This window comes from Symphalangus syndactylus, chromosome 6, assembly GCF_028878055.3.
Source record: "Symphalangus syndactylus isolate Jambi chromosome 6, NHGRI_mSymSyn1-v2.1_pri, whole genome shotgun sequence".
In the NCBI taxonomy this organism is placed as follows: Eukaryota; Metazoa; Chordata; class Mammalia; order Primates; family Hylobatidae; genus Symphalangus; species Symphalangus syndactylus.
In genome coordinates, this window is record NC_072428.2 from 130582221 (window position 1) to 130595156 (window position 12936).

General features: G+C 46.5%; 1 protein-coding gene across 4 annotated transcripts in view; it reads right to left on the bottom strand.

Annotated features, from left to right (window-relative positions):
- The window catches only part of DENND2A (DENN domain containing 2A), a 125000-nt gene that overhangs the window by 34774 nt on the left and 77290 nt on the right, over nucleotides 1-12936 (bottom strand). For all 4 annotated transcript variants that reach the window (XM_055284212.1, XM_055284208.1, XM_063641651.1 and 1 more), the window contains 3 exons: nucleotides 7810-7919; nucleotides 5913-5982; nucleotides 3759-3836 (listed from right to left, as the gene is read on the bottom strand). In XM_055284212.1, the coding sequence (XP_055140187.1) occupies nucleotides 3759-3836; nucleotides 5913-5982; nucleotides 7810-7919 (258 nt within the window). The remainder of the gene's footprint in view (nucleotides 1-3758; nucleotides 3837-5912; nucleotides 5983-7809; nucleotides 7920-12936) is intronic.

Sequence of the window (12936 nt, forward strand, 5' to 3'; positions counted from 1 at the left end):
CTCTGGCCAGGCCTTAGGAGGCCTGCCTTCATGTTTTGTGTGCCCTCTTGTGCCTCTGCCATTGCCACGAGAAGAGCACATGTGGGCCATCTCACTGTCTAGGAGCATGGGAGACGTGTAGACCAGGCCTGCGCCCAGACTTGTAGCCTCTGGAGCAGCTAGATCAGCCAACCAGCCAGCCTCAAGCAGCCAACCCAGCCTCTTCACAATACTTGCTAATCCCAAACCCCAGCTGACCTCACAGCTGGGAGAACAAATGATTGAATCTTGAAGCCTCTGTGGTTCACTAGACAGTATTACTATAGCAATTGTTAACTGATACCCTTTTCTTCAGAAATTCTGAGAGCTGCTCTCTTCTTCATCTCCATGACTCCTTTCTGTTCTAAAGGACCATATGCGTTTTGGCCATCCTTGCCCCACACCTAGAAATAGCTCAAGTTCCTGGGATCAGTTAGCTAAAGCTCTGGTTCCTGTTCTGTCCTGAATATCTGCTGTGTGGTCTTCGGCAAGTCATCACACTGCACTCCTAAAATATCCCTGGTCAGAAAACAGACATGAAAACAAAGGACTGTGCATCACAGAAGTATGTTAGCACATTTACTGGCTCCATGTCCCCTGCTCATGACAGCAATGAAGCTTATGTGAACTTCAAAGCCTCCACTTGGAAGCTGGCCTAACTCACATGAGCTGTTTTACTTCTGGTGTCCGTAAGCATTCTGACAACAAGAAAGGCTATGACCTATAACCTTACTTCACATGTAAACAAATCACATGAAAGACTGGCCTGAGCAGTAATGCCTAGCCTGCTAGACCTTGCCAGTGACCAACCCCAACATGAAATGATGAGCACTTCTGGTGGAGGGGAGGGGAGACCTTGGCTAAGATTACACTGATAGCATTCATTTTCTTTCTTTTTCTCTCTTTTTCCTTTCTTTCATTTTCCCTTCCTTCCTTTCCCTCCCTCTCTCCCTTCCTCCCTCCCTCTCCCTCTACCTCTTCCTTCCCTCTCCCTTCCCTTCCTTCTTCTTTCTTTCTTTTTCTTTTTTTTTTTCTTTTCTTTCTTGACAGGGTCTCACTCTATTGCCAAGGCTGGAGTGCACTGGTGTGAACATGATTCACTGCAGCCTCAGCCACCTAGGCTCAAGCAATCCTCCCACCTCTCAGCCTCCCAGGTAGCTGGAACTACAGGTGCACACTACCATGTCTGGCTAATTTTTTTGTATTTTTTGTAGAGACAGGCTTTCACCATGTTGCCTAGTCTGCTCTTGAACTCGTGGGCTCAAGCGATCCTCCCGCCTTGGCCTCCCAAAGTACTAGGATTACAGGTGTGAACCACTGCGCCTGGCCTTCTTTTGTTTTTTATTTTTTAATTAGAGACAGAGTCTCACTGGTTTTCCCAGGCTGGAGTGCAGTGATGCGATCACAGCTCACCACAGCCTCGAACTCTTGGGCTCAAGTGATCTACCGGCCTCAGCCCCCTGACCAGGCATTAATTCTTTCAAACAGACTTACAGAGAAGTACAAGTTCTACCATGGGAAGAGATCACATTATGTCTGTATAATTCAGGCTTCCTCTGAGTTTAGGTGGAGGGTGGGCAGGAGGAAGGCTTTTTTATAGAAATGCTTTTAGGGGCTGGGTGCAGTGGCTCGTGCCTGTAATCCCAGCACTTTGGGAAGCCGAGGTGAGCAGATTATGAGGTCAAGAGATCAAGACCATCCTGGCCAACATGGTGAAACCCCGTCTCTACTAAAAATACAAAAATTAGCAGGGTGTGGTGGCATGTGCCTGTAGTCCCAGCTACTCGGGAGTCTGAGGCAAGAGAATTGCTTCAACCCAGGAGGCGGAGGTTGCGGTGAGCTGAGCTTGCGCCACTGCACTCCAGCCTTGCGACAGAGCGAGACTCTGTCTCAAAAAAAAAAAAAAAAAGAAATGCTTTTAGGGAGTAATGCTTTAACATCCACGGACCGTAGGTGCAGGAACTTCAATTCCCCCCCAAAAAGCTCAGACAGATCTATATACTCAAGAAGGATTGAAAATAAATTTATGAAGTAGGCTGGACGCGGTGGCTCATGCCTATAATCCCAGCACTTTGGGAGGCTGAGGTGGGTGGATCACTTGAGGTCAGTTTGAGACCAGCCTGGGCAACATGGTGAAACCCCATCTCTACTAAAAATACAAAATTAGCCAGGCATGGTGGCACGCGCTTGTTATTCCAGCTACTCAGGAGGCTGTGGCACAAGAATCGCTTGAACCCAGGAGGCAGAGGTTGCAGTGAGCCGAGCTCATGCCACTGTACTCCAGCCTGGCGACAGAGAGAGACTCCGTCTCAAAAAAAAAAATAAATAAATAAAAATAAATGCTTTTAGGGAGTACTGCTTTAACATCCATGGACCGTAGGTGCAGGAAATTAAATTCCCCAAAAGAAAGCTCAGATGGATCTATATAGTCAAGAAGGATTGAAAATAAATTTATGAATTAGGCCGACGCGGTGGCTCACGCCTATAATCCCAGCACTTTGGGAGGCCGAGGTGGGTGGATCACTTGAGGTCAGTTTGAGACCAGCCTGGGCAACATGGTAAAACCCCATCTCTACTAAAAATACAAAATTAGCCAGGCATGGTGGCACGCGCCGTAATTCCAGCTACTCAGGAGGCTGTGGCACAAGAATCGCTTGAACCTGGGAGGTGTAGGTTGCAGTGAGCTGAGACTGCGCCACTGCACTCCAGCCTGGGTGATAGAGTGAGACTCTGTCTCAAACAAAGAAAAAAAATTATGAATTAGACACTCATGTCTGGTTAATATAGGAAATGATGTTGATTATACCTAGTTTGGGAGATCAGCATCATATAGGATAGTAATTATCTCCTGTATATATACCAATCCAGAATACTGGGGTAGACGAGCTAATTCAGTATGGCAATTCCTATGTGTTCATATATTGGCTCATTTTCCAGAAAAGAAGACCAAATTATATGAATATTTTGATAAACTTAGAGCACTGTTAAAATAATTAATCCCCCCTCCACAAAACTGTTATACATACATGACACATATGCACATGGGTACACACCTATCTATCTATTATAGTAGCCTTTTTTCACGCCAAAGCTCATATGACAAAAGGCAATGCTCAGAAGAAGAAAAATAAAACACCTGGAATATTCTGGGAGGGTCCTCCAACCCTCCCTTTCTCAACTTCAATTATCTTGCCCTCCCTGCACCACACACACTTTCTGAACCTGGCCCTTCATTAACTCTTTTTTTTTTTTTTTTGAGATGGAGTCTCGCTCTGTCACCCAGGCTGGAGTGCAATGGCATGATCTCGGCTCACTGCAACCTCCACCTCCCGGGTTCAAGTGATTCTCCTGCCTCAGCCTCCCGAGTAGCTAGGACTATGGGTGCCAGCCACCACACCCGGCTATTTTTTTTTTTGTATTTTTAGTAGAGATGGGCTTTCACCATGCTGACCAGGCTCGTCTCGAACTCCTGACCTCAAGTGATCCGTCCGCCCCAGACTCCCAAACTGCTGGGATTACAGGCGTGAGCCACCCTGTCACCGCACCGGGCCTATCAACTCTCATTTCCTGAACCAACGGTGAGAGAATAGAGGGGTGATGAGGAGAGGAGTGAAGAAATGGGAAGGGAAGTAGGTAGAGAATAAGATGATAGAAGGCCCAGGACAGGGGGGTATTCCCTGGAGCCCTCTAGACCCCTCCCGTTCCTTCCGTTCCTCTTTCTCTGAGGTCCAAGTTCTCACCTTTGAAAAGAGGCTGAAGCATCCCAGGCGGCTCACAATGCAGTAAACTTCAGGAAGGCGCTTCCCTTTGCCTCCAGGCTTTTTGGAGAGAAACACAAGAGAATTATGAGTGTTGACAACCTCAGGGAAGGAAGGAACCCACATGTGTTTTGGGAGACTATCATGTACCAGATGTTTCCACATATCGTAGCTCTGGAAAACCCAATAAAGTAAGTTGCTATCCCATTGTGTTTATTATAATGTTTGTAATAATTGTTTTTTGTCCCTATATGTTTATTATAATGATAATTTCAAGTGAGAAATCATTTCTCTAGATCTTTCTGAAAACTCAGTTTTAAGCTAATTTTCAAACCAAAAAAAAAATCAATCTCAATACTTTTTTTTTTTTTTTTTGAGATGGAGTCTCACTCTGTCACCAGGCTGGAGTGCAGTGGCGTGATGTTGGCTCACTGCAACCTCCACCTCCCGGGTTCAAGCGATTCTCCTGCCTCAGCCTCCCAAGTAGCTGGGATTACAGGCTCGCACCACCACGTCCCACTAATTTTTGTACTTTTAGTAGAGAAGGGGTTTCTCCATATTGGCCAGGCTGGTCTCGAACTCCTGACCTCATGATCTGCCTGCCTCTGCCTCCCAAAGTGCTGGGATTACAGGTGAGAGCCACTGTACCCTGCCCAATCTCAATACTTTTAAAAAATTTTATTTATTTATTTTTGGAGACAGAGTCTTGCTCTGATGTCCAGACTGGAGTGCAGCGACGCAATCTTGGCTCACTGCAGCCTCCACCTCCCAGGTTCAAGAGATTCTTGTGACTCAGCCTCCCAAATAGCTGGGATTACAGGCATGTGCCACCACGCCCACCTAGTTTTTTGTATTTTTAGTAGAGATAGGGTTTCACCATGTTGGCCAGGCTGGTCTTGAACTCCTGAGCTCAGGCAACCTGCCCACCTCAGCCTCCCAAAGTGCTAGGATTACTGGTGTGAGCCTGTGCCCGACCTCAGTCTCAATACTTTAACCCTAAAGTAATTTGATCAACAAAATTATTATCTCACTTAACTTTTTCAATTATCCAGGCTTTTTATTTTACTGATTAATTCAAAAAAATGTTTCTTGAACACCTACTATGTGCCATGCATTATACTTGACCCTAAAATTTTTCAGCCTATTTCAGAGACTCAAGTATATTCTGAGTGGAAAAAGATTCACCATTACTGAAGATTTTCAAAAGAATGGGCCTGAAAATGACAATTCTAAAATGCTTTAGCAGGATCATTGCACTGAAATAAGTTTCTGACTTTGAAAGGTGACTGTTCTGAAGGGGACATTCCTGAATTATTTGAGTCTTCTCTCCTTAGCAACCATTCTGAATGTTCTCTCTAAGTGATCAGGGTCTGTTTGGCATGTTTTATTAGAAAAAAAATTTCGCTTAAAGAGAGAAAGGTCTTTTATTCGGCAGGAAAAATAATGGAGAAAGTATTTTAGTTCATGCCTGTAATCTCAGCACACTGGGAGGCCGAGTTGGGAGGATTGCTTGAGACCAAGAGTTTGAGACCAGCCTGGGCAACATAGCAAGATCCTGTCTCTACAAATAATTTAAAAAATTAGCCACGTGTGGTGGCACATGCCTGTGGTCCCAGCTACTCGGGAGGCTGAGGCAGGAGGATCACCTGAGCTGGGGAGGTCGAGGCTGCAGTGAAACATGATCCACTGCACTCCAGCCCAAGCAGCAGAGTGAGACCCTGTCTCAAAATGAAATAAAAGTATTTCCTTTCTGATGGAAACGGACATTCCCACTACCAATAAGACTCAGGTGAGCCCCCTCAATTCCTGTTTTTTAATTTTTTATTTTTTAGTATATATTTTTAAAATAGAGACGGGGCCTCATTTTGTTGCCCAGGCTGGTCTCGAACTCCTGGTCTCAAGTGATCTGTCCCCCTCATCCCACCAAAGTGCTGGGATTATAGGCATGAGCCACAGTGCCAGCTTTTTTCTGTGATTTTAACTATGCTGATTCACCTGCCACTCCCCCTGCTTCTCCTCCTCATGTGGCCCATCAGGGAATCTCAGTCTTATAGGACTAGGAAGCCAGACCTGGCTCTTGCATGAGGACTAGGAAGCCCACGAGGCTCTTGCAGGCTGAAAGCAGAATGTACTCACCAGCAGTCTTCGGCAGTAACCGAACCTTCTGCTCCCATCTTCTCCAGTTAAGACAAATGAGAATGTTTCACTGTGGTTGGGAAAACACAAATGTATCACAAGGCAAAACAAAACCAAAGACACCTCATCACTTTGCAGCAAGGGGTGGCAGTGAGCAGCCAGGTGACACACTGCAGGAGGCTGTAGGAAAGCCACTCCAAGTCCCACCTGTCCCTGTCCGTGCTGAGACACTGGTCACCCATAGCTCCATAGTAAATGTCAGTGAGACTGGGCTGGGCGCAGTGGCTCATGCCTGTAATCCCAGCACTTTGGGAGGCCAAGGCAGGTGGATCACTTGAGGTCAGGAGTTTGAGACCTGCCTGGCCAACAGGATGAAACCCCGTCTCTACTAAAAATACAAAAATTAGCCAGGCATGGTGGCACATGCCTGTAATCCCAGCTACTGGGGACGCTGAGGCAGGAGAACTGCTTGAACCCAGGAGGCGGAGGTAGCAGTGAGCCAAGATCACGCCATTACACTCCAGCCTGGGAGAAGAAGAGAGACTCTATCTCAAAAAAAAAAAAAAAAAAAAGTCAGTAAGACTGAGACCTAAATTGTCGCTGTGGCCTGAGATGAAATGTGGTGCTTTGTTTCCATCCTGGGCTATCCCATCATTTTTTCTTTTCTTTTTTTTTTTTCAGGATGGAGTCTCACTTGGTTGCCCAGGCTGGGATGCAGTGGTGTGATCTTGGCTCACCACAACCTCTGCCGCCCGGGTTCAAGCGATTCTTCTGCCCCAGCCTCCCGAGTAGCTGGGATTACAGGCGCCTGCCACCATCATGTCTGGCTAAGGGCTCTCCCATCATTCAATCACCTGAGCTGCCCCATTGTACAAAACACAACTGTCATTTACTCTGGAGGCTGAAGAGAGGTAAGAGCCTGGGGTGCTGTCCTCAGGGAGCCGAGCATGTGTGAGTGCAGTGACATCTGCTCATCTAGGGATGTGACTCAGTGAGGGAGCAGCGCAAGACGGGGACAGTTCTGTGCCCCTCTTGGAATTGCCCCAGGGCAGCTCTCTCAGGGCATGGTCTGTACAAGGCAGCCCCGAGGCTTGGACGGTCCTTAAAGTCTGCTGAGCCACCCTCAAGGAATGTGGTACCCCTTAAAGACAGGACCCGCAGCCTACTGAGTTTGGCCAAATGCTGAAACATCTGATAATAAAAACACTGGTGTCTGCCGGGCGCGGTGGCTCACGCTTGTAATCCCAGCACTTTGGGAGGCCGAGGCGGGCGGATCACGAGATCAGGAGATCGAGACCACGGTGAAACCCCGTCTCTACTAAAAATACAAAAAATTAGCCGGGCGTGGTGGCGGGCACCTGTAGTCCCAGCTACTCGGAGAGGCTGAGGCAGGAGAATGGCGTGAACCCGGGAGGCAGCGCTTGCAGTGAGCCGAGATCGCGCCACTGCACTCCAGCCTGGGTGAAAAAGCGAGACTCCGTCTCAAAAAAAAAAAAAAAAAAAAAAAACACTGGTGTCTAATTACACGGGATGAAGCAGAAATGTAAACGGATCCCAATCCAAGAAACAGCTGGATAGGAGACCGGAGAGAAGTTTCAGGATAAGAACGGGGAAGGGCAATGTTGCCCTAACTTTTCCCAGGCTAAGAATTATCTTCCGGGAGGCTTCTGAAACAAGCACCCCCAGGTTGACTGGGAGGCCTGGGAGGTCTGCATGCTGGGCAGGTGACTCTCACCTTCAGGGAAGCTTTAAAAACACCCCTTGGGGAAAGCTCTAGGCCAGGGCCCATCAGGATTACTTAACATTGGGAATGACTCATGGGGTCTGCCACCTGTAACCCCGTCTCTAAGTCTCGCCTTAGTCTTTGGGGCTGCGAAGGGGAGAAGCCAGCTCGTACCTGGTGAACTGCTGGACAGGAACCCAATCCTTGGCATCGGGGAAACAGAACTGGGGAATGGCCTTCAGTTGGTCCTCAGCTTCTCTCATGAACTTGAAAGACCTTTCCAACTGCAGGGAGAAAGGTGAGAGAAAATCCGAGAACAAATCTCAGCGTGGGAGAGTGAGGCGGATGATGGCAAGGATGGCCTCTCCCACCTTTCCACATTTGTGACTGCCGCCTTAACCTCTTCCCTGGGGAAGGGCTTGCAGCTCAGTCGGCTGGGGCATTTTCCCCCCAGTGCAGTTCCAGCTATAGACCTCTGGGAGAAGTCGGGAGGAAAAAATAGTATGCTTTAGAGAATCATTCTCTATGCTTGACATTCTAGAATGTAACCACTTCAATGAATAAAACAAACAAACAAACAAACAAACAAACAAAAAACGGCCAGCAATCCTTTCCAAATAGGAGGCTCAGGAATCTGGAAGGCAGAGCCTCCAATCAGGTCTTTCTATCTCTGGGCCCAGGCAAAGCCATCCCTTTCCCACTCCAGGCAAAGACTGTTACAACATTCTCAGTGAATAAATCCAGTAAAACCATATTATGATGGGAAATTCAACTAATTTCAGATAGTCATTGAGTGTTGGAACTAGAAGGAAGTGTGACACCATCCAGCCTGACATATTCTTATTTCAGCAAGAAGGAAATAAGCCCCGAAGTGTGAAGTGATGTGTCCCGGTCACACGAGTTAATGTTCAAACCAGGAAGAAAAATGATCTTAATCTTTTTTTCCCTCTCTCTCTCTCTCTTTATGATATTCTAGCACATCATACAGTATCTGACCTATCAAAGACTGGATGAATGTCATCTTGTTAAAGAACAGGAGGAGTACTTTGGGAGGCCAAGGCAGGAGGATCACTTGAGGCCAGGAGTTCAAAACCAGCTGGGGCAACATAGCAAGGTCCCATCTCTACGGGAAGGAAAAAAAAAAAGAACAAGGGCTGGGCGTGGTGGCTCACACCTGTAATCCCAGCACTTTGGGAAGCTGAGGCAGGTGAATCACCTGAGGTCAGGAGTTTGAGACCAGCCTGGCCAACATGGCGAGACTTCATCTGTACTAAAAATACAAAAAAATTAGCTGGGTGTGGTGGCAGCTACCTGTAGTCCCAGCTGCTCGGGAGGCTGAGGCATGAGAACTGCTTGAACCCAGGAGGTGGAGGTGGCAGTGAGCTGAGATCACACCACTGCACTCCAGCCTGGGCAACAGAACAAGACACTGTGTAAGAAAAAAAAAAAAAGGACAGGATGATTTAAAAAAGTCTGATTTAGAGATGATATTTAAAGTCATGAGTTTATTTTGCTTATGAACAGAAATCTGTGATTTTTTTTCTCTGTATGTATAAATACATATTTTTTAGAGCCAGAGTCTTGCTACGGTGCCCAGGCTGGACTTGAATTCCGACGCTCAAGCAACCTGCTTCAGCATCCTGAGTAGCTGGGACTACAAGTGCATACCATCACACCTAGCCAGAAATCTGCGCTTTTAAAAGGCACCCCAGATACAAGTTTGGGAAACACAAAAGAATAATTTCTAATTATTTATCTCATTATTGTTCATCTTTGCTTATAAACAGGTACTTTTTCATGTGAAGAGAATTGTAGGCTTTGTTGCTGTTGTTGTTAATAGGTTTATACTTGTTAAATTTCCTTTATAAAAAGTTAAAGAAAAATACATCATGCTAAGTTTATCTTCAGTGATTTGAAATATCACATATATGAATATCTGAGGTTAGGAATTTATAACGTCTAACCTAAATATAATGGCTAACCTATATTTTTTCTTTCTTTCTGCTTTCTTTCCTTTTTGTTTTTTTTTTGAGACAGAGTCTTACTATGTTGCCCAGGCTGGAGTGCAGTGGTGTGATCTTGGCTCACTGCATGGGTTCTCTGCATCATGGGTTCAAGTGATTCTCCTGCCTCAGCCTCCCGAGTAGCTGGGATTATAGGCATGTACCTAGCTTTTTTTTTTTTTTTTTTTTTTTTTTTTGTATTTTCAGTAGAGACAGGGTTTCACCATGTTGGCCAGGCTGATCTTGAACTCCTGGCCTCAAGTGATCTGCCTGCCTCGGCCTCGCAGAGTGTTGGGATTACAGGCGTGAGCCATGGTGTTTGGTCCTAACCTAAATTTTTCTGTAATAATTTGCATCAATTTCTTTGTTTCCAATAGCTTGCTCGTGAGCTCCACTTTATTTATTTATTTATTCTTTTGAGATGGAGTCTTGCTCTGTCACCCAGGCTGGAGTGAAATGCCGCAATCTCGGCTCACTGCAACCTCCACCTCCTGGGTTCAAGTGATTCTCCTACCTCAGCCTCCCAAGTAGCTGGTATTACAGGTGCCTGCCACCACGCCCGACTAATTTTTGTACTTTTAATAGAGACGGGGCTTCACCATGTTGGCCAGGCTGGTCTCGAACTCCTGATCTCAAGTGATCCACCTGCCTTGGCCTCCCAAAGTGTTGGGATTACAGGCGTGAGCCACCGCTCCCGGCCCGAGCTCCACTTTAAAACACCCTTGCAGACAGTTTCTGAAGTTGGCAAGCCAGCGGTCCTGTTCACTGCTCCTGATGGTCAACAAGCCTTCCCAAGGTCACCATGTGTCAGAGAGAGGAGGGCTCTGAAGAAGAGTATCCAAAGGCACAGAGCACCAGACTGATTGTTTCCAACTTTAAAAACCACTTCCTGGCCGGGCGCGGTGGCTCACATCTGTAATCCCAGCACTTTGGGAGGCCGAGGCAGGCAGATCACGAGGTCAGGAGATTGAGACCATCCTGGCTAACACGGTGAAACCCCGTCTCCACTAAAAATACAAAAAAATTAGCCGGGTGTGGTGGTGGGTGCCTGTAGTCCCTGCTACTCAGGAGGCTGAGGCAGGAGAATGGTGTGAATCCGGGAGGCAGACCTTGCAGTGAGCCGAGATCGCGCCTGGGCGACAAAGGGAGGCTCCGTCTCAAAACAAACAAACAAACAAACAAAACAACAACAACAAAAAAAACCCCCGCTTCCAGTATGATTCCCCTCAGGCTAGACCAAATTTAATTGAAGCCACGGGGTCCCACTAAAACTAGTGGTTAAGACAGCAATCAATCGGTAAAACACAGTCACTATTTATAGACTTAGTTGTCCTTTAGTTGTTCTTCTTCAGGATAAATAGCCACTATTTCTTTTCTATATAACAGTTCACTCTTCCATCCACAATGACACAGACGAACACAACTGGCCCAGGAACAGTCTTTGAGTTGGTAATTCACAAGCTCAGACTGTCCCCTAAACAGTAATTTTGACTGTCCTTGCATAGTCATGCAAAGAAGCAAATACCAGCTGGGTGTAATTATAGGAAGGAGTCATTAATCACCACAGAGTGAATGACTTAAATTATAAAGAAGACCAAAGAAAGGACCAGCCAAGAATACCAAAGGAAGGAAGAATACCAAAGGAAGGAAGAATACCAAAGGAGTTTCTCGACAAAGGAAACAGCATTCAGGACCGAAAAGCAGACCTCGTGGGGAAACAAGTTCCAGCCCTTTTCAACGGCCCAGTCACTACTTGCATGCACCCACCCCAGATCACACATAGGACACACACAAATACAGGCACACATGTGCCTACCCACACGTCATCAACCTACGAGTTAGCACAAACACACACAGGCTCATATATGCACAGGAGCACAGTTACAGGAAGCTGCACACAGAAATTTCCCACAAATACAACCAATCACAGATGGCTGGAAAACAGCCCAGTCTCCCTGAACTGTCAAAGATAAATATGGGATAGGAAACATTTTAATGGAGCATTAGCATGCAAATAGGGGCTGTGCCTTGATTCAGGTGACTTGACAGAAGTGAGGGATAAAACCCACAAAAAAAGTTTAAAAAGAGAAGACAGAGAAGGAGGAAAAGGTCCTTTCTACAGAGGGAGCAAGTGAGCAAAGGCAAGGAAATAAAATGCCTGACATGTAAAAATGCCTGTACATAGGCCGGGCGCGGTGGCTTACGCTTGTAATCCCAGCACTTTGGGAGGCCGAGGCGGGCAAATCACGAGGTCAGGAGATCGAGACCACGGTGAAACCCCGTCTCTACTAAAAATACAAAAAATTAGCCCGGCATGGTGGCGGGGGCCTGTAGTCCCAAGCTACTTGGGAGGCTGAGGCAGGAGAATGGCATGAACCCGGGAGGCGGAGCTTGCAGTGAGCCGAGATTGCGCCATTGCACTCCAGCCTGGGCGACAGAGCAAGACTCCGTCTCAAAAAAAAAAAAAAAAAAAAAATGCCTGTACAAGGATGAACACCAATGCATTTAAAAAAAAAAAAAAAAAAAGCCAGGCACAATGGATCCAGCACTTTGGGAGGCTAAGGTAGGCGGATCGCTTGAGCCCAGGAGTTCGAGGCAAGCATGGGCAACAGAGGAAGACCTCGTCTCTACAAAAAATAAATAAATAAATAAGCTGGGCATGGTTGCATGCACCTGCAGTCCCAGTTACTTGGGAAGACGAGGCGGGAAGGATCACTTGAGCCCAGGAGATTGAGGTTGCAGTGAGCTGTGATCGTGCCACTCTGTGCCATCCTGGATGACAAGAGCAAGAGAGAGACCCTGTCTCAAAAATACACACACAGGCCGGGTGTGGTGGCTTATGCCTGTAATCACGGGACTTTGGGAGGCTGAGGTGGGCGGATCATTTGAGGTCAAGAGTTTGAGACCAGTCTGACCATTATGGTGAAACCCCATCTCTACTAAAAATACAAAAATTAGTTGGGCATGGTGGTGCATGCCTGTAATCCCAGCTACTCAGGAGGCTGATGCAGGGCAACTGCTTGTACCTGGGAGGTGGAGGTTGCAGTGAGCCAAGATTGCACCACTGCACTCTAGTCCAGGCAATAGAGTGAGACTGTTTCAAAAAAAAAAAAAAAAATACACACACACACAGAGAAACACTGGTAGCCAGATACATTTCCAACAGAAGGGGACTGGTTACATAGATAAGTAGACTAGGGAATACTCACATATTGGAACATTATATAACTTGAAAAATAATATTTTAGAATTTTTATTAAATATGCTTATAAATAATGAGAGGTTTACAAAAGAGTAC